The 25,921-nt window shown below is 40.5% G+C and overlaps 1 protein-coding gene across 1 annotated transcript; it reads left to right on the forward strand.

Annotated features, from left to right (window-relative positions):
- The first annotated feature begins 11,165 nt into the window (after positions 1–11,165).
- LOC114706100 (heat shock factor-binding protein 1-like) lies at positions 11,166–12,144 on the forward strand. Its single transcript, XM_037196941.1, has one exon. The coding sequence runs from the start codon at positions 11,289–11,291 to the stop codon at positions 11,508–11,510; it is 222 nt and encodes a 73-aa protein (XP_037052836.1). The 5' UTR covers positions 11,166–11,288; the 3' UTR covers positions 11,511–12,144.
- The last annotated feature ends 13,777 nt before the right edge of the window (positions 12,145–25,921 follow it).

Genomic DNA, 25,921 nt, shown 5'->3' on the forward strand with positions numbered 1-25,921 from the left:
GAGCCATCTCCAAGCCTTCCATGATTTTTCTATTTCTAATGTTGCTGTTCATTTTTGAAATTCCAGTTTTCTTGCTGATTTTTCTTCTATGATGTCAATTTTTCTCAACCCTGTTGCTTATTTTCTCACTTTTTATGCTCACCTTTTCCTATAGGTTGCAAACTTTCCTCTCAAGGTTTGAGTATATCTGCTTGTTTGTGCGTCTCTTTGAAATCATCATATGATTTTACCTACTTTAGCATTTTTGTGTTTAGTATTTAAGGAAGAAGGATCTTTTGGAAGACTCCTGCTGCTTTCTTGAGGTTTTTTTTTTGGGGGGGGTGGTCTTTCATATTTTGTTGTGTTTTTTTCCTGTTTCTTGAATTTCTGTACCATAATTTAAAACGTCTTTGAGGTGTGTGTGTGTGTGTGTGTGTGTGGTAAGGGGGAGTAGAGATCATCTCACTACATAGTCCACATTTGAAAGTTCACACCCAGTACTACTCAGTGAGTAAAAAGCAACATACCAAATCACGTAAGATGTAGAAATGTACTTAAGATTAGTCACATACCATAGATATTTCAGCAATGACTATGAAACTGAAAATGCACTACTGTCCAATGTGCTGTGGAGCTGAAAATGTATTTAGGGTAAGTATTAAGAGTAAATAAAAGAGATGAAAGCAGGGAATGACAGGGAAAACTGGATGAGAAGAAGCTAAGCAACCATAAGAAGAGAAGTGGAAAGAAAGTTGTGGACAGAAAGGACAGAGAAAGCGGTCAGAAAAATAAAACTGAGATTAAGTAGAAAACAGATTTCCTGGGTGCTCCAGAGACAACCAGAGGTTAAGAAACTGACTGCTCTCCCAGAGGACCCAGGTTCAGTTCCCACAGGGCAGCTCACAACTGTCTGTAACTCCAGTTCTGGGGATCCATGTCCCTCTTATGGCCTCTGCGTGCACCAGGCACCAGTAATGGAAAAGTTCAAAAGCAAAAGTAGACAAACATAAGAAGAGAGATCCACATAGGAGCATTAAAATTAGATAAAGGCAAATACCACTAAGTAAAGGGGAAAGGAAGAAACACGAATCAAATGTATTAATGTATGAATAAAAATAAGAAAATAAGAAACAAAAATTAAGTACACTAAAGGTGGGTACATGTCTTCCTATGCGTTTTCTTTGGCACCTGCATGTTGTCAGTGTCGAGACCTTGCTCCCCACAACCGCCTCTCTGTGCCTTCCGTCCCCCAAACACTGTGACAGGGCAGAGTGAGGCTCCCGACCTGTGACTGTTCCCTGATCTCAGACTGGCAAGGTAGTTCAAAATTAACAATGGATTCTCTCCCAAGATGGCCCCCACCGCTGGCTTCTGAGTCATTTAGTGGAAAACAAATGAGATTTATTTCCACAACTGACCTGCTCATCAGAGAAATCACTGTCACTAAAACCCACAAGACTTGTAAGAGAACATGGCTGCTCCTGAGAGCAAGACTACGCAACTTTCAAGAGCTTCTGTTCTGGAAGCATTTGCTCCTTCTCCCTACCAGGGAACTCTTGCCAAGGCCAGGTTCACTTATTTCTGTTCATTTCTGTCTTTTTCTCTCTCTGCTTTTTCGGTATCCCTTCACTTCATGAATTTCTAAAGCTCTTCTTCCATCTCTCTCTTTGAGATAAAGTGTGTGTGTGTGTGTGTGTGTGTGTGTGTGTGTGTGTGTGTGTGTGTAGCCTGACTTTCTCCTTTACCACCTTATACTAAAACAGTGGTTCTCGACCATCCTAATGCTATGACCTTTTAATACAGTTCCTCATGTTATGATGATCCCCGACCATAAAATTATTTTCATTGCTACTTCATAACTGTCATTTTGCTGTTATGAATCATTATGAAAATATTTTTGGAGCCAGAGGGTTGCCAAGAGGCTGCAATCCACAGGTTGAGAACCACTGCTCTAGAATAGCATCTTACCCAGAAGTCTAAAGCATAAATATTAAAATACTTGATGCACTTAACATTGTTAGCAATAGTACATGACTGAGAAACAGTAACTGAAAAACACAGTGCAGAAGAATAGCAAAAACTTAAAAGGCTAACAGCGCCAACTACTAATAAGGACTGAAGATAATAAGAATTGTTATGTGTCACTGGCGGAAGACTAAAATGGAGTAACCATTTTAGAAAATGGTTTGGAAGTTTTTGATACAGTTAGACAGACGCTGATGAACCAGAAATTGCAGATATTAAAAATAAAAATCTATTTCTACCAGGAGATGTCTTCAAGAACCAGCATAGAGACATCTCCCTTCTATGGCCAAAGCTTGAAACTATGCCACTGTCACCAAAAGGAAGGTAGATCTACAAACTGCTGGATATTTATATCAGGAAATAGTGGTCATCAATAGTGAAAGTGGATTAAGTATACAAATAACATCATAAAGAAGTAAAAAACAAAATGGTATGCTAACCAAAGAGAAGACACATATAAGAGCCTATGCTTCTTGAATCCATTTCTGTACCTTTGAAGAACAAGGAAAAAATTAATGTTTAATGGGGAATATTATAAAGCCACTGGTTTGAGAAACTACAGAAAAGCAAAAGAAAACCTGGGGTGGTGGGAATTGTTTTCTGTTTTGATAGAACTCATAAAATTCATCATTAAGATTTATTTTACCACAGCTAGTGATCTATCTCAGGGGTGGAACACCTATCTGGCATAAGAGAACACTCTCACTTCTATCCTCAACACTGCCCCCCCCCCAAAAAAAAACAAGGCATAGGTAGATTTCACTAATTAAAAAAAAACACACATGAACTCAGGATAGCAGTTATCCAGACACAGACCTGTGACTTGACAAAGGCTACTGGAGTACTGATGAGGTCTTGTATCTCGACCTGGGTTCTGGGTGTGCTGATGGGACTGCTTTACAGGTTATCATCTACACTTACGCTATGTGCATTTATTCAAATGGCGGTGCATTAGCATAATTAGCTTTTTTTTTTTAATTTTGACTCGGTAAGCCACAAAGGTCTCTCATGAATTCCTAAGCAGACATTCACTGTGCTGTGTTAACCCACAGACATAATGGATGACAGGGAGCTGTTCACCACACCCCCTGACGGTGCATACCCATCTCCAAGCAGAGAAGCTTTACCCTGTTCCTGTGACGGCATGCTTTGACTGGAGCATTCACAGAGAATAAATCATTTCAACTGAACCTGTCCGGTTGCTTTGTGATTAAAGATGACAAGGAAGCAATAGCAAGCATCGCTGGAGAAATCACAGCAATGCTCTTCTGTCACATTATAATACAGTGGGACTGGCGATCACCTGGGAGTGTCACATTTGTAATTTCAGGAAATCAGACGCTGTTTATGGGATAGCATCCACCTGCATCTCTTTAACTTGTCTTTTTAATCCACCGCCTGTTTGTATCTATTCAAACCTGAAGCACTGCACGTTATTAAATGCCATACACATAAGTTCAGTGTGACCGTAAAGGATCAGAAGCTAAATGGAAATTTCCAGTATCTTGGGTCGGAGATCCTATTTTAACAATACTCAGATGGCCTTGGAGACATAACTTAAGCATTTTGACAGATGTGCCAAGATTTTGCTGCATATATAGGCCTTACTCCTGAGAAAGCTATCACCCAGTTGAAAGGCAGCAAATTAAAGTATGTGTCAGTGAAGGCCCTTCAGTTGCAATCCGTGGAAACTCACTCTGGCTGGCCTAAGCAAATAAATAATTGCTCCACATTGATCTTGGAATAGTTTACTGGATTTACTGGAAGAAGGGCACGAAACACAAGACTGGAGCTGCTGGAAGTGTGCGGTGATGCTGGTTTGGCCTCACCTCACAGGTTTGTGGATCAGTTTTTTCTAGTCATTGCTTCGGGAAGCGAAGACAGGTATAAAGGGACAGCATATTCCCTACGGGAGCTTGGCTGACTCATGGGACGCCTCCTGATACCAAGGGGCACAGAAATCTGAAGTGTGAAGCAGCTGGACACTCACATTGTAACCAGTGGGACATGAGTCGGTGGTGGAGTAATGACCCTGTCCTGCCCTAAACAAGATAGAATCTGGTCCCTCAAAAGATCAAAGCCTTAGGACAGAACTGAGCTGGAGAATACCATCCTAGGTAGGCTGTCCTCCTGTCCTTACTGTGGACCATGCTGTTGTTGTTTGAAACCCACTCCCAAAGTAAACATCCTACCCACAATTCCTTGAACCGAGCTCTACTTTTAGGGAAAAGTTCTGTACAGGGTCCTTAGCAGCCAGCATGGGGAAATGCAAAGCCCCTGAAGCACAGTTCAAATCCTAGGGTGGAACATGGGGTCTGGAACCTGTCTTGGCCTGGGCTCACCTCTGTATGGTAGAGGATGAGGACCTGATGAGTGTTATTTTCTTAGACTTCTATGATTTTTTTTTTACATTTTTTTTCATTGAAAATAGACTTTTTTTTCTCACATAATATATCCTGATTACGGTTTCTTCTCCCTCTACTCCTCCCAGTCACCCCCACCACCTCTCCTCCCATCTGGATCTACTCCCTTTCAGTCTCATCGTTAGGAAACAGGCTTCTGAAGAATAATAATAAAATAAAACAAAATGTAATGAGATAAAAAACAAAAGCTAACACAACAGAATTGGACAAAGCAAATGAGCAGAAGGAAAAGAACCCAAGAGAAGGCACAAGAGTCAGAGGCCCACTCATTCACACACAGGAATCCCACAAAAACATTAAACTTGAAATCCATAATATCCATGCAGAGGACCTGATACAGACCTGTGCATGCTGCCTCAGTTCCCATGAGTTCTTATGAGGTTTAACTGTGTTGATGTAGAGAGCCTTGTTTTCGTGGTTTCCTCCATCCCCTCTGACTCTTAAACTCTTTTCCATCTTCTCTTCTACAGGGTTCCCTGAACCCCGAGAGGAGGAATTGGATGGAATTTGATGGAGATGTCTCCTTTAGGGCTGAATGTTCCAAGGTCTCTCGCTCTCTGTGTAATGTCTGACTATGGGTCTCCATATTGCTATCTGCTGTGGGAGGAAGCTTCTCTGATGATGGCTGAACAAGACATTGCTCTGTGAGTAAAGCAGAATATCATGAGGAGTCACTTTCTCACTCTGTGTAATTTTTGTTTCTTTTTTTTTTCTTCTTCCTCTTCCTCCAACTCTTCTTCTTCTCTTTTTATACCATTATCTGGTTTTACCCTAGGTCTCTAGGCTATCTAGTCTCTGGTTCTTGGTCACCCAAGCAGTGTCAAGTATGGGTTCCATCTTGTGGAGTGGGTCTTAAGTCAAATCAAATATTGGTTAGTTACTCCCACAACCTTTGTGCCAGCATTGCACTAGCAGATCTTCCAGGCAGGACACCCTTCTGGATCAAAGGGCTTGTGGCTGGGTTGGTGTTTACAATTCTCTTTTGGCAGTATGCAGAGTACCTTTCTGTACCAAAGATGCTAGCATGTAGGGATGAATTCTAATTCTAAGGAAGGAAGAAAGGAAGGAAGGGAGGGAGGGAAGGAGGGAGGGAGGGAGGGAGGGAGGGAGAGAAGAAAGAAAGAAAGAAAGAAAGAAAGAAAGAAAGAAAGAAAGAAAGAAAGAAAGAAAGAAAGAAGAAAAGGAAGGGAGGGAGGGAAGAGAGAGGAAGGAAATAATTTTTATATATTTGTGTGTACAAAGGATTGTATTATGAGCCCAAGAAGCCTACTTAAGTAAAGTAAGATAAAAATTATAAGCCTAAATTAACACATTTATGACATCATATTTATATATTTCTTAGTTTATAAAATGTTTGAAATTATGATTTGCTTTCATTTTGGGTAATTAATTTAAAATGAATTGTAAGTGTGAAGATAGTTAAGTTAAAGCTTCACATCCCACTCATTCCTTTAAAAAGATTGACATAACCTCAACACCAGAGGAGTCACAACTTCTACATAGATGCTGCAAGAAGAACATTCCACTCCAATCATACTAATTACAACTAAATATCCAGGTCAGAATATAAAAGCTAAGTGCTGATTGTTATTATCAAAAGAGCATAAATGATAGAGGGGAAAAAACCTGAAGACTGACTAGGGACCTCTAGTCTAAAGACAATTGTGTATAAGGATGTCTCAGCCAACAACAGATCAGATACACAATGGTCTCCCATAAGATTATTATTACCTGACAAATCCCTCTCATCTAGTGACACTGTGGCCATTGGAACATCATCATTCAATGGCTGAATGTCAGCAATGCCAGAGCAAATCTCTGCCAGCCTACAGAGTGCACATAATTACATGCTGCACACACAGCACAACAATAAATAACTACACCATTGGTTTATGTATTTATAATGCTAGACTTTTTGCCATTATTTCAGATTGGACTGCTTCTTATATTTGTTAACTGTGTACTGCAAAACAGTACATTGTGTTCCACCAACAGCAGCTTCATACATCTCCTGTTTACTTTTCTCGATGGCTTCGGGAAACCACTTCAAGTTGTTGGCTCACACCCTGCAGTCTGTGGAAGTATCTGCCATGGCATACACACAAGGACAGAATTGCTTAGCAAGGCATCTCTCAGAATACATTCCTATTGTTATGTGATATGTAACTGTCTTTGAAGACAATAGCTGAAAAAATTCCCTAGTTAGCTAAATAAAATATAAATCTTCAGGAAAAAAAATAAACCATTTCAAATGAAATAAAACACAAAGAAATGCATGCTCTGCTGTGTCATAACCAAAAATCTGAAGATGGAAAATTTAGAAAACAGTCTTCAAAACAGAACAGAAGCAGCATGTCATTGACAAGCCATAACAATTCAGATTCCAAGGCTTTCTCACTCAAAATGATGTTTCACAAAAAAGAAATGAAGTGATCCTGTACTTGACTTCACTTGGTACCTTACCATCGGGCTGCAGGCACAGTGAGCATCGGTCTTGGGGCTGTTCTACTTTGACAGGTGTTATCTCTTGCTTCTTTTTCTATTATTTCTAACATTTTCTGTGTTTATCTGGATGTTACAAACATTTGTAACCCATTTAAAAACATATGACATCCAGACTGACTATATTCTAAAATTTCTCAAACACCTGAAATGCAATAACAGAGTCATAGGTCCCCAAAAGTACCCCCTGCGAACACCCTTGCAATTAATGTTAAACTTACATAAACTCCTACATTCCAGGTCTATGGCTCATTTAAGAGATACTTGTTTAGAGGGCAGAATATAATTCAAATCCTGTTCACATCAGAGTGACTGGCAAGCCATGCTTCCTTGTGTTGACTTTCATTAGAAATGTCTCTTGGGTTTTCATACGTATTTGCTGTATTACTTAGGAGTATTAGATCATTCTCTGGATAAGAAGAGCAAGTATGGCAGCAGGAACATAGACATATGCTGTGAAATATTTTGCATGGAAATAGAAGAGGAAGGTTCTATATATAAAAGAGAAGAAAGACCACACAACCATCAAAGATTCACAAAGCACCCAAGAGTTTCTGTTTCCTGATCTGAAGGAGCTCAGCTCTTCCCATTTTGTGGCACCCACCCCTTTCCTACTGTAACAACTGCCCTGTTCACTAGTGTATCTGAATTAGAGCATAAACTGGAAGACACACGTCTACATCAGGTTACGTTTTGTCCATGATTGAAGTGATGAGTATGAGAAAGTTGTATTGTGAGTAGAGTAATGATTTCCAGAGTTCTGGTATGGCACAGTAGCCTTGGAAAAGGCCGGCATCTGGAACTGCCCCACCACCAAGAAACTGACTCAGTAGTTCAGAGATGTATTTTAAAATGTGCATCTTTATGGTTAGTAGGCTCTTGGCCACACATTGGTCCTCATTCCAACAGCATTGTCAGTAGACAGTGATCGTGTATATCTAAGGGCATAAAGGGTATATCCCTCTGTACTGACTTGCATGATTGTTTGAGATTTGTTTTGTCTTAATCACTCATATGTCTACTTTTATTAAATAGTTCTTTATTCCTTTCCTCATTTTTCCTATTGGATTATTTTCTCTTAGGAATTAGTAACTTTTTTATTATTATACTTATGAAAATACCTTCTCTGGCTTGTTGCTTACCTTTGTACTTTTTATTTTATGATGCAATGAGGTTTGGGGGATTTTTTGCCTTAAATGTGTTATTCTTTTATTTTACAGTTTACAACTTATATAGTATGAATTTCTTTATAGAGATGTCATAAATCTAAAATGAATAAATAAATAAAATGTACATTTTTACAAAAGTCTTTGCTACTCTGACATAAGTTCTCCACCAATAGTACACTGAAAATTATTAAGCTGGGGAACATAGACAGTCTATCATTGTGAAATAAATTAAAATGGACTTCCCAGGAGCCTGAAAGGCCCGAGACATGCAGATACAGTTCTTTGATAGTGCGTGGTATGATGGCAGTGGGTTGTGGTGAAGAATTTATTGCTATATGTATGAGAAAGACATGGGACGAAGACAGGAAGAGAGACGTCTCTGCAGAATTGGAACGTATCTTTTTCAGTCCTGGGTGTCATTACTGCATGTGCGCCAGAGACAAGGAGAAGGAAGTCAGAGCTGTCACTTAGTTCCTGAAGCAAGTGTCACAATTTGTCACCCCAGGCATTCAGCACTATGCTTCTTGTCTGACTTATTTCATGATAATTTGTTCTTTCAATGAGCATTTATTACATTCCTATTGTTGAGTTTAACTGAACTGAAAATTTAAATTAATACTCAATTTGTTTTAAATTAAGTATTACTTTTATACAATTTTATGTTATTGAAAAGGCTTCAAATCATTAGGGATTTTTAAGTTGAAGGCTTAGAAAAAAAGCAAAAGGCACATTTAAATTGAACAATTGCTTTCTGAGTAAACTCATCGTAATTGACATGAGCAGGTTACTTAATCTTTTCTTCTTGGGTTTAACTTTAAAAATGAAAATTTTGTGCAGTGCTCTCCAGTGCTGCTACTACTATATAATACTAGATTTCAGTCTACTGATGTCAACTAAAAGTCCCTGAAGAAGTCACACCTGTGACTGCAGACTTACTAACTAGAACTTGGTGTATATGAGGAGCCACAGATGAAGAGCCAAAATTACCTTGGGCTGTCTTTACTCTCCTTAACAGCCTTTTAACACTGGCCTCTGTGGCTAACACTCTGTGATTATCAAGTAAATCCTTTGGAGTATGTGAACTTAGCAGACCGTTAACGTCTACCCACCCACCCCCAATAACTAAGGATGATTAAGCCATCATCAGTAGTCTAGGACATGCTTCCTAGCTTTGCTATAATCCGCCTACCTGATGCCCCCAACCTTGTATTTAATAATGCATTGGGTTTTCCTGTTGTGTTTTATGAGAATTTTTGTGGGTTTTTCTTTTTTAACTTGCTTTTGTTCTGTGACTAATAAATATCTTATTCCCTTTGGAACAGGAACTGTTTCATATTGATACTTAATTTATACGCATTAGCCCCAGCCTCAACATAAAGTCATCAGTTTAAATACTCAAGATTTAATTTCTGGAGCACATACTCAACAGGTTGGAATTTGCAATATTATCTTCAGTAAAAATGCATCAATTAATTAGAATTCTTTTATCAACCTTTAAATTATGTTTGCTATGCCATTAAATCTATGAGCAATTTGGATTCAAATCCAAGTTTTCTCAGGTCATTGCCATTCAAAGAATTCCTCAGCTAATCCAAAGTACTATAATCATTTATATGCTAAATAAAGGCAATTGTCTTCTTGCATGGGCCTTATTTTCCCAAATTTTGAACAGTAGCTTACAAAGAATAGCTAACTTAATGATGAAACTGTATTCCTGACCTTATACATTACCTCAAGGAAACAATAGCTGAGTCCAGTACTAAAAGGATATTAAAACATAATAAAAATATCAAGAAAGGTATGTGTGTGCTGATCCAGGCTTGACTTATGCAGATTATAGAAGATAGAGGACTTTGATTTTCCATCCAATAGACTATACAAAAATCAGGAGGGGTAAAATGTGTACCTATAACTAACACTGTACTAAGCCCGATACAAGCAGTTATTTTAAAACTCGCAATCTCATCTAGTCTACTATACTTTGTCAGTGGGGGTTCTTGCTGAATAAGACAAAGGGAACAAATCGCCACCAGGAAATAGTAACTTCCTATCTTACAGAACCATTCAAAGACAATTACATGTAGACTAACAGAATCGCCTGTCAAGTTTGGTCTGCACTTTTTTCTGTGTTTACCTTCTTTCTCTTTACCTTCTCATAAAAGCTGCAAAAATATCAAAATCCTTTCAAGTTCTTTACTACATGAGTGCAAATCATGTTGCTAACCTCACCATTGCCTGTGAGATGATCTCATTTCCCTCAGTGTCAGAACTGTACCCTATCAGAGAGAGTGTTTGTCTTTATAAATCTCCGAAAGCCTTAATTCAGAACCTTTACTAAAGGATTTTTAGTAATGTGTGTGTAAAAAAAACTTCATGTTTTAAAAATAAATTCAGGCACTTAGGTTTTCAACAACGTAAAAATCTGTAAACCTAGACCCAAATCCTAGGACACTCTTTTTAAAATTATATTCCACAGGAAACAGTAAAGGTGTTTACAAGAAAAAGCATAAGACTGATATATGACAGGCTTACCTCTTACAAAAATTTCATTTAAAGGGGTCATTTCCCACAGTTCCCCAACAGGTGCAACATTTGATCATTTTATCAAATATTTCAAAACACAAAACCAGGCTAATGAAAAAATGAGGTCATTATTAATTCCAAGATAAACATGACTTTAAATAATAAAATGAAATTATTCATCGGTATTTTGCATCCTGTGCTGGCTAATTTTATGTCAACTTGACACAAGCTAGAATTGTCTAAAAGGAGGGAACCTCAATTGAGAAAACGCCTCCATAAGACCTGGCTCTAAGGTATTTTTCTTAATTAATGATTGATGGGAGAGAGCCCATCCCATTGTGGGTGGTGCCATCCTTGGTGCTCCTGGGTTCTGTGAGAAAGCAGATGAGCAAGCCAGTAAGCGAAACAGCAGTCTTCCATGGCTTCTGCATCAGCTCCTGCCTCCGGGTTCCAGCCTTGTTTGAGTTCCTGCCCTCACTGCTTTTGATGAAGAACTGTTACATGTGCGTGAAATAACCCCTTTTCTCCCCAAGTTGGTTTTGGTCATGATGTTTCATCAAAGCAATAGTAACCCTAAGAAAAATAGTGTTAAAAATAATTGTTATTGGAGAAACTGAAGTGTAGGTGACAGTTCTGAGACATCACCACCAAGCTAGGCACCAGGGAGATGACCGAGATGGACCCCAAAACCATACAGTGTATCACCTTGGTGGTGGAGACGCTCTTGCGGCAGAGGCAAGACAAGTTTCAGATCATGTTGGACCAGATCATTGGAAGAATCAATGACATGAGCAGTCGCATTGACCATCTGGAGAAAAATATTGCTGACCTCATGACCCAGGCTGGAGTGGAAGACCTGGAAGGTGAAAAAGATTCCAACTGCACATAGGAGTTGAAAGCTGCTGTTATTCGCACTGAATTCATAATGTTGTTTTCCTAAGCCAAGAGAAAAACAAGTGGCTTTCTGCAACTAACTGCTATGTGTTGACAGGCTTATAAAGCTTGCACTCTTACCACAGCCTGCATGCTCTACACAGGGTACCCCATGTAGTCCCCCCATTTCTCAAATTGCTATCTCCACATCTTGGTCAGTTATCTTAATTATTAAACATGAAAATGGCGGTTTCTGCATACAATTATCAATCTTTTTAGTGACTTTCTGAAGTCTTTTCCCCACTGTCCCTTTTGTGGTCATTGCTGTTTGAGAAGTGGCAGAGTGTACTTTCCAATCGGGTGACTAACAGCTCCTCCCCTTGGCAGAAGCCGTGATGAGTACCTTAGGGTTCTTTCATTTTCAGCACAAAAGTGGCTGTTGGGTAGACAGTAAAGTGTCAGAAATACTTTTCCAAATGACTGAGAACATTTAACAACAGTTGGTGCCGAATAGACTGTCAGAGTTCTGCGCGAGATTCCAGTGGCATTGGTAGATCCTACAGTGCTCAGCCACCGCGGGATGTCAGAACCCAGTGACCCTGTCCTCCCTTCGAGCTACTAACTGAAAGGGAAGAGACCAAAAGAGTGAGTCCACTGCTGGTCACGTGGCTGAGAAATGCCCAGTGACTGGTGGGAGGCTCTGGTTTTAAGAAATACTACGTTACTTGAAGTATTTCTTGCCTAAAGTCTTGCGCAGTGGATTCTACTACTCATTTAAGAAGACAGATAATAAACTCTTTACATTCGGAATTCCAGCGTCTGGAGGCTTAGCCTCGAGGCCCCGTTCGACAACCTGGAATCTATGTCACTGTCCCCACAAAGTGATTTCATACAATAATAAAAAATGTGAATAATTAGAAAAGCTAAAAATATTATTATTAAGAATCTAGTTTTTTTTTTTTTTTAAACTTTTGTTTGGGTGGTGGGCAGGAAACCTGCATGCCGAGGCTCTCATGTAGAGGTCGGAAAGCAACATTCCTGAGTCCATTTTCTCCTCTATCACATGGGCTCCAGGAACTGGACGCCGGTCATCAGGCTTGGTGGCAAGCATCTTTACCATCTCACAAGCCCCCGTTTTTTTAAATCATACACAATTGTAATGTATGGACGAGTGAGGAGAAAATGAAGCGGAAGTCCTCGGCTACCGTAGAATAAAGTCGGCTGAAAATGAATCAAGCATTATATGCTTATCTGTTTTAGAAACGTGGAGGCAAAGTCAGAAAGTTGTAAAGGAGTTTTAATTTTTCTATTATGAAGAGAGGAAAGAGGGCAGGAGAAATACAGGGAAACTGGGGATATTAAAAAAAAAAAAAGACAAAATGTTCTTGGTTCTGTGGTGAAGCTTTGGACGCCATTAGGTTTTTACAAAAACAGCTCGCATGTAACCTTTGACCTGGTAATTTGTGTGAGCACAGAAAAAAAAAAAAAAAAAAAAAAAAAAAGCAAACAAACTAGACTACTCCATAGCTTTAATTAATTAATTAATTAATTAACAAATAAACAGTTTATAGGGGAACATTTTGCAGGGCTGTCTCATAAGAATAAAGGGTAGCCGCTTAGTGGGGAGCAAATGGATTTTTTGGGGGAGGGGGTTTGAGACAGGGTTTCTCTGTGTAGCTTCGCGCCTTTCCTGGAACTCACTTTGTAGACCAGGCTGGCCTCGAACTCACAGAGATCCTCCTGCCTCTGCCTCCCGAGTGCTGTGATTAAAGGCATGTGTATGATAGTCAGCACGGTGGGCTCTCTGAGCCGACGCAAACTGTTCTGGTGAATCGAGAACTGAACGCATTTGCCTGTGGTCGTCGAGCATCAAGGGTGGAGAAGAGAAGTAGTGGATTTCCTGACAAACAGAAACCCGCACTGGAAGGTTTCCGAGGAATGCTGAGTTTAGGTTTCTGTTTACCTGGTAAGAATCCCGCTCTGGGGGGGCTGGAGAGATGGCTCAGAGGTGAAGAGCACTGACTGTTCTTCCAGGTCCTGAGTTCATTCCCAGCAACCACATGGTGGCTCACAGCCATGTAAGGAGACTGGCACCTCTTATGGCGCAGTCATACATGCTGTATACATAAAAAAAAAAAAAAAAAAAAAAAAAAAAAGAATCCCGCTCTGGTCGCCATCTTTGAGCCCCGTCAGGAGCACGGCCATTTGGGAGCATGCTTGATATAGGAATTTTAAAATTCCTAGCAATTTAAAAAAAAAAAAAAAAAAAAAAAAAAAAAAAAAAAAACAGTTTACTACAGCTTTTTTTCTGTTGGTTTTCTCTTATGTTATCACGTTTTTAAAGATTTTGCCATGGAGGGATGGGAATGGGGGAAGAATAGAGGAGAGTGGGAAAGCGGGGGAGGGGCAGGAAGACCTACATTCGACACATTGTAATTAGCACCACTTCTTGATAAAACCGTATTTTCAGTCTTAGTATTTTGGGTCAATGCATGTCATCACAATTTGCAGACCAAAACCCCAGCCTGTGGAATTATGTTACTGTCTTCGTTACTGTTCTATTACTGCGGGGGGAAAAAAAACACCATGACCAAGGCAGCCCTCATAAAAGAAAGCATTGAACTGGGGCCTTGCTTACAGTTTCAGAGATGCTAGAGGAGAAGCTGAGTGTTCTATATCTGGATCTGAAGACAGCAGGAAGAGAGAGCGCCTTTGGCTTGGGCCCTTGAAACCTCAAAGCCCCCCGCCAGTGGCGCACATCCTCCACTGAGGCCACACCTCCTAATCCCTCTCAAGCAGCACCACAGTTACACACATATAATGTAAACCTTCTGGAAGTTCCCTCACAGATATCACTCAAAGTGTGTCTCCTAGGTGATTCTAAGTTCTCTTAGGTGGATAATAAAGTCATTGCATCATTAGATATTATAATCAAAACAGCATGGTCCTAGCTTTAAAAATAGTTACATAAACCCACAAAACAGCACAGAATTAAACCCAATTGTTTGCTGTCAATAGAGTTTCAACAAAGGTTCCAAGAATATACAGTAGGAGAATGCACAATCTCACCAATAAATCATGTTGCAAAAATTTGAATCCCACTACAGAAGAAGGAAACTGTGTCTTTGTTGCACATCGTGTTGACAAAAAGAGAGCTCACAATGAATAGAAAATGTATACTTAGAACCTGAAGCAATAATGTCACTAGAAGAAAGGAGTGAAAAATGCTTATAGCATGGGCCTGGACAGTAGCTTCTTGGCTAGGACTCCCAAAGAACAGGCAACTAACCCAAAAGTAGATAAGTAGGATTGTGTCAAACTAAAAAGTTGTACAGAGGAGGGAGCAGAGTATAGACAACCCACACACTGAGAGGTAAGGTGTCAAATATCCAAAACATGTAAGAAACTCAACTCCAGGGCAAGAAAATCACCCAATTTAAAAAGAAGACAATGATCTGATTTCTGATCATTATGGAAATGCAAATTAAAACTATAATAAACCAGCACCCCCACATCTGTTACAATGGCTGTTACCAAGGATTGTTTAAATTCTTGATTGAGAAATAAGACAAGTTTACAAAGGATTGTTTCTATTGTTAACAAGGGACATGAAACAACAAATGAGAAATCTGAATAAATCCTATTGCTTAAAAGAATTTCACCAAGGCTAATCTTCTAGTCCTGGCTGTATTGGGATTCTACCTGATCCTAACATTGAGCTCAGTAATGTGAGGCCTTGATCATCCTTACAAAGTCGGTAAATCTAAAAGCCCTTTTAGAACAAAGAAGTTATTTTAAAAACTTCCTAAAAGCAAACACATATTTTCCTGTCGTAAGCACTTGGTTTGAAAACAAAGTCTAAGAGGCCAAAAGGAAACAAAGGGCTGACATAGATAAATCTCCCCAGCTGAGAAATGCATGGAAATCAGATCCACCATTGACACAAGACTAATTGTTATAACAGGTGCTTCTAGAAAGATTAATACGGAGTGTCCCCCACTAGATCTGTCATTTTTAAATGCCATCAAATCCTGAATGCTCCTGGGAATAGCCAGGAGAAAGGACACCTGAGATGACTTCTCAGCTCAGTAGCCATGTGAGTTTTCACCCCAAATACAGAGGCCGCATTGAGAAATCTTAATAGCCTCTTCCTCCCCCCAAAATTATCCAGGTACTTTTTAGTGATTTCTAATAATCTATTTACTAAAGTGAACTCAGACATGCCACTTCAAATAAGCTTGAAAAGGAAAAAAAATCATTTCTGTGAGTTGAAAAGGGCAGAAGCAACGCAGCCTCCATTGAGGATTAGAGTCCGAGACCAGGCATGGCATCACAGCCTGGCTCCCCTCCAGCTCCCAGCTTTTCCTCTACGGAGTTGCCTTCTGCTGCTGGCTTCATATCATGGCCTTTGGCAGCTCGAGGACCATAATCTCCAGAGATTCTCCCTGCCTAGATGGGCTAGCTTGGCTGCAACATAGAACCCTGATCGATCGTGATTGCCATGAAGACAGACCACTCTGAAGAGAGTAGAGTTCCACGGGCCTGTGGCACATGCTGGCCCTCTCTTGAAATGAGACCTGTGCCTCTACTACAAAATTTGTTATTTTCAGCCAAGTGCATTTCCGCTAATAGAGATTTTTACACAAGACAACAAGACTCTATAGAAAACAAAGATAAAGGGTGCAGGAAAGAGCTGTATTATTTTCTTTACCATAAATTAGCACTCAGACCCAATTGAAGGTCTCGAACTTTGGCCTCTTTTGTGTTGTAAAACCAGCTTTCCTACCAAAGCTATATAGGTCAGGAGCTTGGTAAGAAAAATGTTTAGTTGAAGCCATGAATGAAATACTGTATATAAAAAGACAAATGGCAGAGTATGTCCCACTGAGAGCATAAAGGCAAAGAAAATCGCTTCTGTAATCCAAAATTATGAAATTATGTATGCTAAACTCTTAACTATTTACCTTAGCAAATTTTGATACTAAGACTGGATGGGGAGGTGGGTGACTTATAAGGATATACTGAGATATAAGATAAATACAGAATCAGACAACTCCCATAATAAACATTTGCTGTCCTAAAAGGAATTCAATGCTGTTTGCTATTGCTTGGGATCTCCTCCAGGAACTGACCAAATATAAAGAGAAGCCATTAAACTAAGATTCTAGGAAAGAGAAACTTGTTGCCAAGGAAACCAAAGTTCCAAACTCAAAGGTCATGGCCACAATAATATATCTCTTGGCACCGTTACTATGTATGTAATGTAAATTACAAATACATGTCTCCTAAAATTGGAAGGACATCACAAATTAAAGAAACCCCAAGCACATCTCTGAAGAGCTCTGACTTAGTCTTTAATCCCCCATCCACACACCACAAAAAGGAAGGTGATCAAGCTGGGTTTTCAGAATGGGCATCCATCTTGCATGAAAACCATGAAACCATGGGGATGAGAGGTCTCCCTAGGCATCAGCATATGTGGTGATAGAGAAGATTGGAAGAAAGACTTTATTCCACAGAACAAAGCTAGATGCTGCTGTATGTGGTGCAGAATGCCAGTACACGACCAGGAAATCTTGTGTCTTGCAGGTTTCTGCTACATGCTAGTAAGTCCTATGTGCTACTGCCCTGCTCCCAGAAACCTCTTCCCCGTGCTACACTGTTCCTTATCCTCTATGTCAGCTGAGTTGGAAGCAGAGAAACTTCCAGAGTGAATACAAGGAGACTCTGAATCTGGATGAGAGACTCAGCAACCCAGTCACAGACCAGCGTCATGACAATTGACAGTTTGAGGTATCCCAACTGAGGGGAGAAAAACGCAGTCCCGGCCAGTGTGACCACTGTGTGATGCTTTTCACTTATCTGAGTTAGTGCTAAATTTGGATATTGAATAAAAATATAAATTTGATCTAACGTCTGAATAAATCTGCAACATCTATCACAAATTCTCCTCTCTATTTAAAAGTATTAGAGTTTAAATATTGATCCTCAGTTTGCTCAGTTACCCAAGTAAATGAGGACTTTCTGTTCCTATTTGTGGTTGTTAGTTCAAAACCCAGGATCAAACCAATCAGCTAATTGTCTCTAAGCCAGTGATTGATTTAGGGATGAGACCAGTCCCTCACTGTCTCCAGCAGAATGAAGAAGAGCATTTATGCTGACTGTTCAATGGAAAGGTGTTTTCTCTCCCACTGAACAGGAACAGGAAGGAAATAAAAGGACAGCAGAATAAAAGACGGAAAGACACACCAGTCCCTGGTGTCCTTGCTCAGCGTGTGGAACACGTGGTCTGGGAAGCCTTTCTTCCTCTGCACTTCTGGTTAGGTAAGATACTTTTTTAACTCACTGCTTAAAACAGGTTTTCTTTTATTTGCGGCTGGAGACACACTGACTGATAGCTTAGTATTAGTAATTAATGAGCCAGAAAGAATGCAAATTTCTCTAACAGTTGTCTAAACACTTTAGGAGTCCAGCTTTTCTCTGGAAACAGAACATTTAGAGGTAGACACAGCCCAAAGATGACACAGTAACACATAGCCCAGGCTTCTTGCACTTTACCCTCCAGTGACCTTCTTTTCACCTTGTTGGCACCAGTTCGTGGCATCTAGTGTGCATTGAAATATATAAAAAGTAAGATGTGCATATGGATGATGCAACCAACTACCCAAGTCATGCCAATGAAAACACCAAATAAACCTTGAACAGTGGGGGGGGGGGGGAAGAGGAATGAATAGCCAAAGTCAATGATAATCTGTCTCACTAAAAGAGCCTTCTTGTAAGTGCCATACAACAATCCAAAAATATATTGCATTAGTCAGGACTATAGTTTCTAAATATGAACCCTTTCATGTTACCAAAACAGTCAGAATTGTCTTCATAGGTATCAAGAGAAGAAAGATACTCAGTGGCAGTGGACAGACTGTCTCTCTGCCACAATTCCACATTTATGCCTCCAGCTCAGATCTTTCCTTTGCTCCCTCAACTTCTACGCCAAACACACAATTCAAACTCTTGTGTTTATCAAATATCAGAATCTCCAACAGAATCCATATATGCAAAATAGCAGCATATATAAAACATTTAATTTTATATGCACACACAAGCTAGCATTTGCCGCACAAGATCTGTCCCTCTGTGATAATTAGTTTAATGTCATTTTGACTGGGTCACAGGGTACCCAGACATTTGATGACTCATTATTCTAGGTGTACATGAGAATGTCTGGGAAAGAGATTAAACCATGAACCAAAATGACTAGATTTCCCTCCCTAATTTAGTTAAAACCTTGTGAGAGGAATCTCACCATTGCCTGCCTTTTGAACAGGGGAATCACTCTTGTTTTATTTTATAATGGAACTTATATACCAGCATACAGTTGGGTTTTTAGCTTGTCAAATGAAGTTCTTGCAATGAAGAACACAACACTTTATATGAATATAGTGTACACCAGCGCTGTATTCTCTGGAGAATCCTGCCTACTACCATCTCCCCCAATCATCCCATCTTTTTACCCATCACCCCCTAGCCATGCCAGTCTTCTATGCTTCCCACACATCCCTGCACTACCTGCAATGCCCACCTCTAGCTTTTGCAGCAGCTGGTTTATTCTGATTATTTAATTCTCTGCCTAGCCTTGTCTGTTCCCTCCAGTCCATCTCTCATCATTAATCACATCTCTTCATAACAGTTAATCACGACCTCTAATGCCAATCTGTGTGTTTTTTCATTCACCACTGTCTCAATTCCCAATGCTGCACCAGAGCAAGGAACGACTCTTTTGAGCCAATTTATATATCTACGACTGCGCTCAAGAATACCACAGAATTCAAGCTAAGAAGTTTGCTGAGGCAACTACTCATTCATTCAACAAATGCGAAAGTCTCACAGGAAACTGTGGAAACACTTGGATTGAAAGAGCCATGGTGACCCCCTCTATAGAGTTTGCCCTCTAGGGCAGAAGATACAAGGTAAACAACAGTATTTTAGAAAGCGAAGGTCATTTTTCATGAATAGGGCCCACTGGACACCTGCTCAGAGCACTTTTTCCCCCCTCTCAGGATTTAGTCAAGGGCTAGATGTCAAGAAAACACCAGGAAGTATAGCATATACCATCCACTCCAAATGTGCCCACAGAGCTTATGAATCTCTGGAGTGTGAACTTGTGAATCATGTATCCAAGGCAACTGATTGAAGTGTCAGTTACCCTGACACATACACTACACAAGAGGCTAGTGTCATCTACGGACGACTGGGGCTAAATGCCTATTGGCTGCATTAATGAGCAGATAGAAAAATACACAGCAATCAAACTTCAGAGTCATGATTTTGATTCTGCCAAGTCCAAAAGTCAACAAAATAAGATGTGATGTACTGATCACAAATGCCAAAATGTTCAACCAACAGGAAGCTAAAGTTATCTTGAGAACAGAAAAATAAAATACATGGGATGCCAGCTCAGATTACTGCTTGTCAACAAAGCTCATTGGCTGTTGGCTGAGGAAACACTAAGAACAAATGGTGTGCTATCCCAAATTGTCACACACACCCCTTGCCAAAGCTATCTGTGCACACCCATTCACAAGAAAGAAAGAAAAGAGAAAGAGGAAGGGAGGGAGGAAGGGAGGGAGGGAGGGAGGGAGGGAGGGAGGGAGGGAGGGAGGGAAGGAGAAAGAAGGAAGGAAGGAAGGAAGGAAGGAAGGAAGGAAGGAAGGAAGGAAGGAAGGAAGGAAGGAAGGAAGGGGAAACCCTGGCTAAACAACCAAGAAAGTGAAATACACGATGAAAACTTTAACACACTAAGGAAAGAAATAGAGGAAGATGCTAGAAGATGGAAAGAACTCTCATGTTCATGGATTAGAAGAATTAAAATTGTGAAAATGGCTGTCCTTTCAAAATCAACCTACACATTGACTATAACATCTATCAAAATTCCAATTCCATTCTTCATGAAATTGGGAAAAACAATGCTAAAATTCATATGGATACACAAAAGACCCAGAGTATTTTTTTTAATCCTGAGTAGTAAGAATGATGCAAAAAAATATCACCACACCTTACATAGTCATACTGGAGCCATTGTGATAAAACAGTGTGTGTGTGTGTGTGTGTGTGTGTGTGTGTGTGTGTGTGTGTGTGTGTGTGTGTTTCCACTGAGGCCAGAAGAAGGCATCAGATACCCCTGAGCTGGAGTTACCAGCAGCTGTAAGCCTTCCATCACAGGCAAACTTGGGTCTCTGCAAAAGGATATATACTCTTAACTGCTGAGCCATCTTTTCAGCCCCAAAAGAAATTTGTCAGAGTGGCAATTCTGTTGGTTCTCTTGGTTGTCATGGTGGTTTTGTGCCTATATCCTCATGTCAAAGCATGCCAAGCTGTTTACTTATACTATTTTCTGTGAATTGTATTTAATTGCATCACAAAGCCATGTTTAAAAAAATCAAGAAACTTCTGCAACAAGCCCCCCTGAAGCCCAGCAGCTCACTATCTAGTGTCATCCTTTAAAGACACAGAAAGACACTTAGCACAAAGCAGCAGCACTAGTACTAACCTGAATTAAGCAAAGACATGCTTTGCTGACATTATCTGGTTAGTATCTCTCTCTCTCTCTCTCTCTCTCTCTCTCTCTCTCTCTCTCTCTCTCTCACACACACACACACACACACACACACACACACACACACACCGTGTGGATCACAGATGTGTCACCTCATTGATTTTCATCATCCCCCTGGATTCCAAATTCATCCCAAGCCCAGAAAATTGTGAATCTCAACAGCTGCAGGTTTTGCATTAGATACGTATTTAAAATCAGGACATCATGAAATCATCACCACCGAATGCTAGCTCGTTCTGCAGCTCTCTTTATTGCTACTGAAAGTATAAACTGCAAATCAGAAGATCTGCATGCATGCCATCTTGCAGGGGGTTTCCTAAACAGTCACACTGTCACTCTTGCAGCTGGAGGAGGATGAAGAATGGACAAAGGCTGGCAGCTCTGCTCGATGTCTGTGTGTGGTTAGAGACTGTGTCATTATAAAAAAGCAGAGAGTGCTGGAGAGAGGAGAGATGGCTCAGTCACAGTGACCACTGTGCAAGCAGGAAAACATGAGCTCAAGTTCCCAAGACCCACATGAAAAGCCTGGTGCCCTGGAGTGTGTCTGTAGGCCTGCCCTCGTACACCCAGATGGACAGATTCCTGGAGCTCATTCCTGGCCAGCCGAGTAGAAAGGGTGAGCTACAGATTCTGGGAGAAACTTTGTCTCAAAAACTAAAGTGAAGACTCATCAAAGAAGACTTGCAACCTTGATCTCTGGCTTCCACACATAGGCACACACAGGTACATGCACATAGACTTCCACACACGGGCACACACAGGTGCATGCACATAGACTTCCACATACAGGCACACACAGGTGCATGCACATAGACTTACACACACAGGCACACACAGGCACAGGCACATAGACTTACATACACAGGCACATGCACATAGATTTCCACACACAGGTGCATACACATAGATTTCCACACACAGGTGGATACACATGGATTTCCACACACAGATGCATGCATGTAGACTTCCACACATGGGCACACACAGATGCATGCATGTAGACTTCCACACATGGGCACACACAGGTACATGCACATAGATTTCACACACAGGCACACACAGGTGCATGCACATAGACTTACAAACACAGGCACACACAGGTGCATGCACATAGACTTACACACATGGGCACATGCACATAGATTTCCACACACAGGCACATACACATAGATTTCCACACACAGGCACATGCACATAGATTTCCACACACAGGTGCATGCATGTAGGCTTCCACACACGGACACACACAGGTGCATGTGCATAGAGTGTATATCCTTACTTTAAGCTTTGCTATTACTGCTGTGGGGACAGAACAGTATGTGTCTTTCCCCATACTCAAGGCTCACAACCTTCACTTCTATAACAAAACACCAACTAACAAGGAAAAACATCAAAGCTATTTATCTAAGGTCTTATTGTTTGGTTTGGGGGAAAGTTGTTATTCTGGTTTGGTTTAGTTCAGTTTTAGTTTTAGTTTTATCTGTTTATTTAGAAAGAGACTCTTCCTCTGTAGCCCAGGCTGACCTCAATCAAATTCATGGCAATTCTCCTACCTCAACCTGCCACATGCTGGGATTAAAGGAAAGAGCCACCACATCAGACTTGATCTAAATATTACCTGGTACAGGAGTACTCAGAAATAAAGATCCAAAGACCTGGGAAGCATGTCAATTGTGTTTGGATTCAGTGAATAGGCAGCTGTAGAGGAGGATAATGGACCAAAAGGCCAATAGCATTGGGGGCACAAAGACCCACAGGGCCTTTCTGTCCCTGTCCTGTGTGGTCTCTAGGTGAAAAAGTTCTTTCCATGTCTGGAGCGAGGGTCCTATCGCCATCTATGGTTCAACTTTACCAGCTCGGCTCACAACCAGAAAGTCAATGATGTCTTTATTGGCAGTTCCTACACAGAACAGGGTGCAAGGGTTGGAGTAATGGCCAGTTTCCTATGACCTGACTTAGAGAAGAGCAGTTGGTAGTTTCTATGGCTTGCTTTAGCAGGAGCAAGGGGCCAGAGCACAGCAAGGCAGGGAAGGTCAAAGCAGCTTCGTGATGCCTTTCCAGTGCCTTCCAGTGTAAAGCTCTCGGGACAGCCAAGAGCAATACCCGCCTCCACACACACACGCACACACACACACACACACACACACACACACACACACATGCATACATGCACATATACACACTTGCAAAGATGCACACACACACACACACACACACACACACACACACACACACACACACTCGAGACAAAGCCTACCCAGGATACCCTTGAACTTGTGGTCCTCTTGCTTCCAAAGGGATCACATTCTAAGCACCAAAACTGCTTGGACTTTTTATTATGCAGTACATCTTAACTAGCCTGAAAGTCAATGCTTGGAGACTGAGAAAACATGGGAGGACTCAAAAATGTTGCAATTAAAAAAAAGATTCTTCCTAAGAAACTGGAAAAGGACTACATGCCCTCCCCCACCCTGAGACAAAGCAATGTGCCTGCAAAGGTTGCTTTCCCGGTGATTAAGAGTCTATACAATTAAAAAATTTTAAGTGGTTGATTGAAGGATAATGCGGCAGATTTTATTCAGCCTCGTATACCTTGGGGGACTCTGAGATCTCCTTTATTACTTTACTGCATGTGCACATTTTCCTTTAGAAATAAAAATTAAACCTCTACACAATTGCTTCCAAAGGCATTTTCCCTTCATGCTAATAATGGTTTTCATGAAACATCTGTAGCAAATTTAAATGCTCCTTTTTTATATTCACAGTTATCAAGAAACCAATGTAAAATATGAATATACATAGGGATAAATAAACATATGCTGCTAACCATCCACCTTGAATGGCAAGCAGCTCTCTGCTCGCCTGTCTATTTGCCTCAGGGTGATTATCATTGTCAAGAACATTCAGGAATATGTGAGGGGATGGAGGTTAACTTCCAAAAGTCACTTCCCCTCTCTTTCTATACTCAATTCCTTTAGGATAATAGGAGTAATTGGAAATTAAGATATATTTGTTATAACTCTTGCATTCTTTAAGAGCCCAGTTTCCTTTTACAGGTGTTGGCATAGAAGATAAGAGTGATGGTATTGAGGACTATTTGGGGGTCATAGTCCAACAGTAGCTCTGACAGCAATGTAGTGGCTCCACTTAACACAGCTCCCCCAAAAGTGGACAGTGCACACCCATGTCCTCACCTGGGGACACATGCCATAGTTGGAATAGACTTGCTCACAGCTTCATCATTACAGAATGACAGCCTCAGACCTGAGTGAGGTCTTTAGAAGAAAATCCCACATTCTCTTACAAGATGGAAAAATGGCAGGATATTGGATTAACACAATCTAACACAATGTCAATATGCATGGAGAAAATAAACTTGATGTATCTCTGTGGACCGGCTTTTTAAAACCTACCCCTTCAAGGGATATTTTTATGCCTCAGTGGGATTAAATTTCTCCAAATTATCCAGGGATAAGTTGTCCTTTCCTCTGTTTCCACAAATGATAATGTTGACCGTTCATCATTTTGGTTGCTATTCTACTCAGTGCTCCATGTAGATGTGTAGATATCACCTGGATATTCAGATCCTGAGTAGGAACATAAAGATGTAGAAAGGCGTAGAAGGGAAATCACCTGCTTCAACCTTTCAAGGAATGACATACACAAAGTTATCTACACAGTTCTACAACTTGAAAGTCCTTATCCTTTTTACTGAACTTTCTCATCCACCAAGCCCAGGTCATCTTCTATCCTTGCTTGATGATAAGCTCATTGCTCACACGTGCCCACTGGACATTTTCCCATTCAGTAAAGATATTGTTCTTTATGGTTTGGTTCTTCTTTGAACTGTATTCATTGAAGCTACTTCGAAGTTAATTAACTTTCTGAAATAAAATGTTACGCATTTGTGTATGTATACATATGACCCCAAATTTTGCAGTTGAGTCTATTGTTACAAAGAAACAAAGATTGAGAAGGTGAAGGTTAAACTTCCCAGTGATGCGCAGAAACAGCGCCCCTAACAACAGGGCAACTTGGAGACACTGCTCCAAAATAAAGAAGTAAAGGCAAAAAGATATGAAGCTCTGGCACCTTCACATCTTTTTGTTGTTGTTGTTTTGTTTTGTTTTGTTTTTTGTTTTTCGAGACAGGGTTTCTCTGTGTAGCTTTGCGCCGCCCGGCATAAATTTTAGGATTTTTTTTTTCTGGGCGCCGCCGCCGCCGCCGCCGCCGCCGCGACCACCACCGCCACCACCTGGCAATGCACCTTCACATCTTTATCTTTTCAGATTTCATGCCATCCTTTGAAGACTAAGCCCACCTGGCCCACATACGAAAGGATGAGAAGAGAGAACTTCCGTAGTGAGAAATTGGAAAACATTACTTCTGAGGGAGAAGAAAAATAAACCGCTGTTTTGCTCAGTGTTTCTACCCCATGAAAAAACGGTCCAAGCGCACGCTGGGTTTGCTCTGGACACTTTCAAATTCTGTTCACAGACCCTCACTGGGGATCTGCTTGATGTTTGGAACAAAAATCCAATGTGACCCTCTGTGCTCTCAGAAAGGAAGTTCTTGGCTCCTGAAAACATATGGGTTCATGAGTTTTTATTTATGTTTTCCTTACCTATAATATTGATTTATTAAAAGTTTTCTTACCTGAAAAGAGTTCCTTCTAATGATATTAAGTCCTGGTAGTCCCACCAAAATCCAACAAATATTTTGAGCACCCACTATATATAAGGTATTATATTGGGCTTCTATATGTAATAAGATAACAAATCAAATAACACAATTTCTGCATTAAAGAACTTCAA

Source organism: Peromyscus leucopus, chromosome 19, assembly GCF_004664715.2.
Source record: "Peromyscus leucopus breed LL Stock chromosome 19, UCI_PerLeu_2.1, whole genome shotgun sequence".
NCBI classification, from domain to species: domain Eukaryota; kingdom Metazoa; phylum Chordata; class Mammalia; order Rodentia; family Cricetidae; genus Peromyscus; species Peromyscus leucopus.

Excerpts from the sequence above, each read along its gene's own strand:
- LOC114706100 (XM_037196941.1), top strand. The coding sequence starts at position 11,289 with ATGACCGAGATGGACCCCAAAACCATACAGTGTATCACCTTGGTGGTG.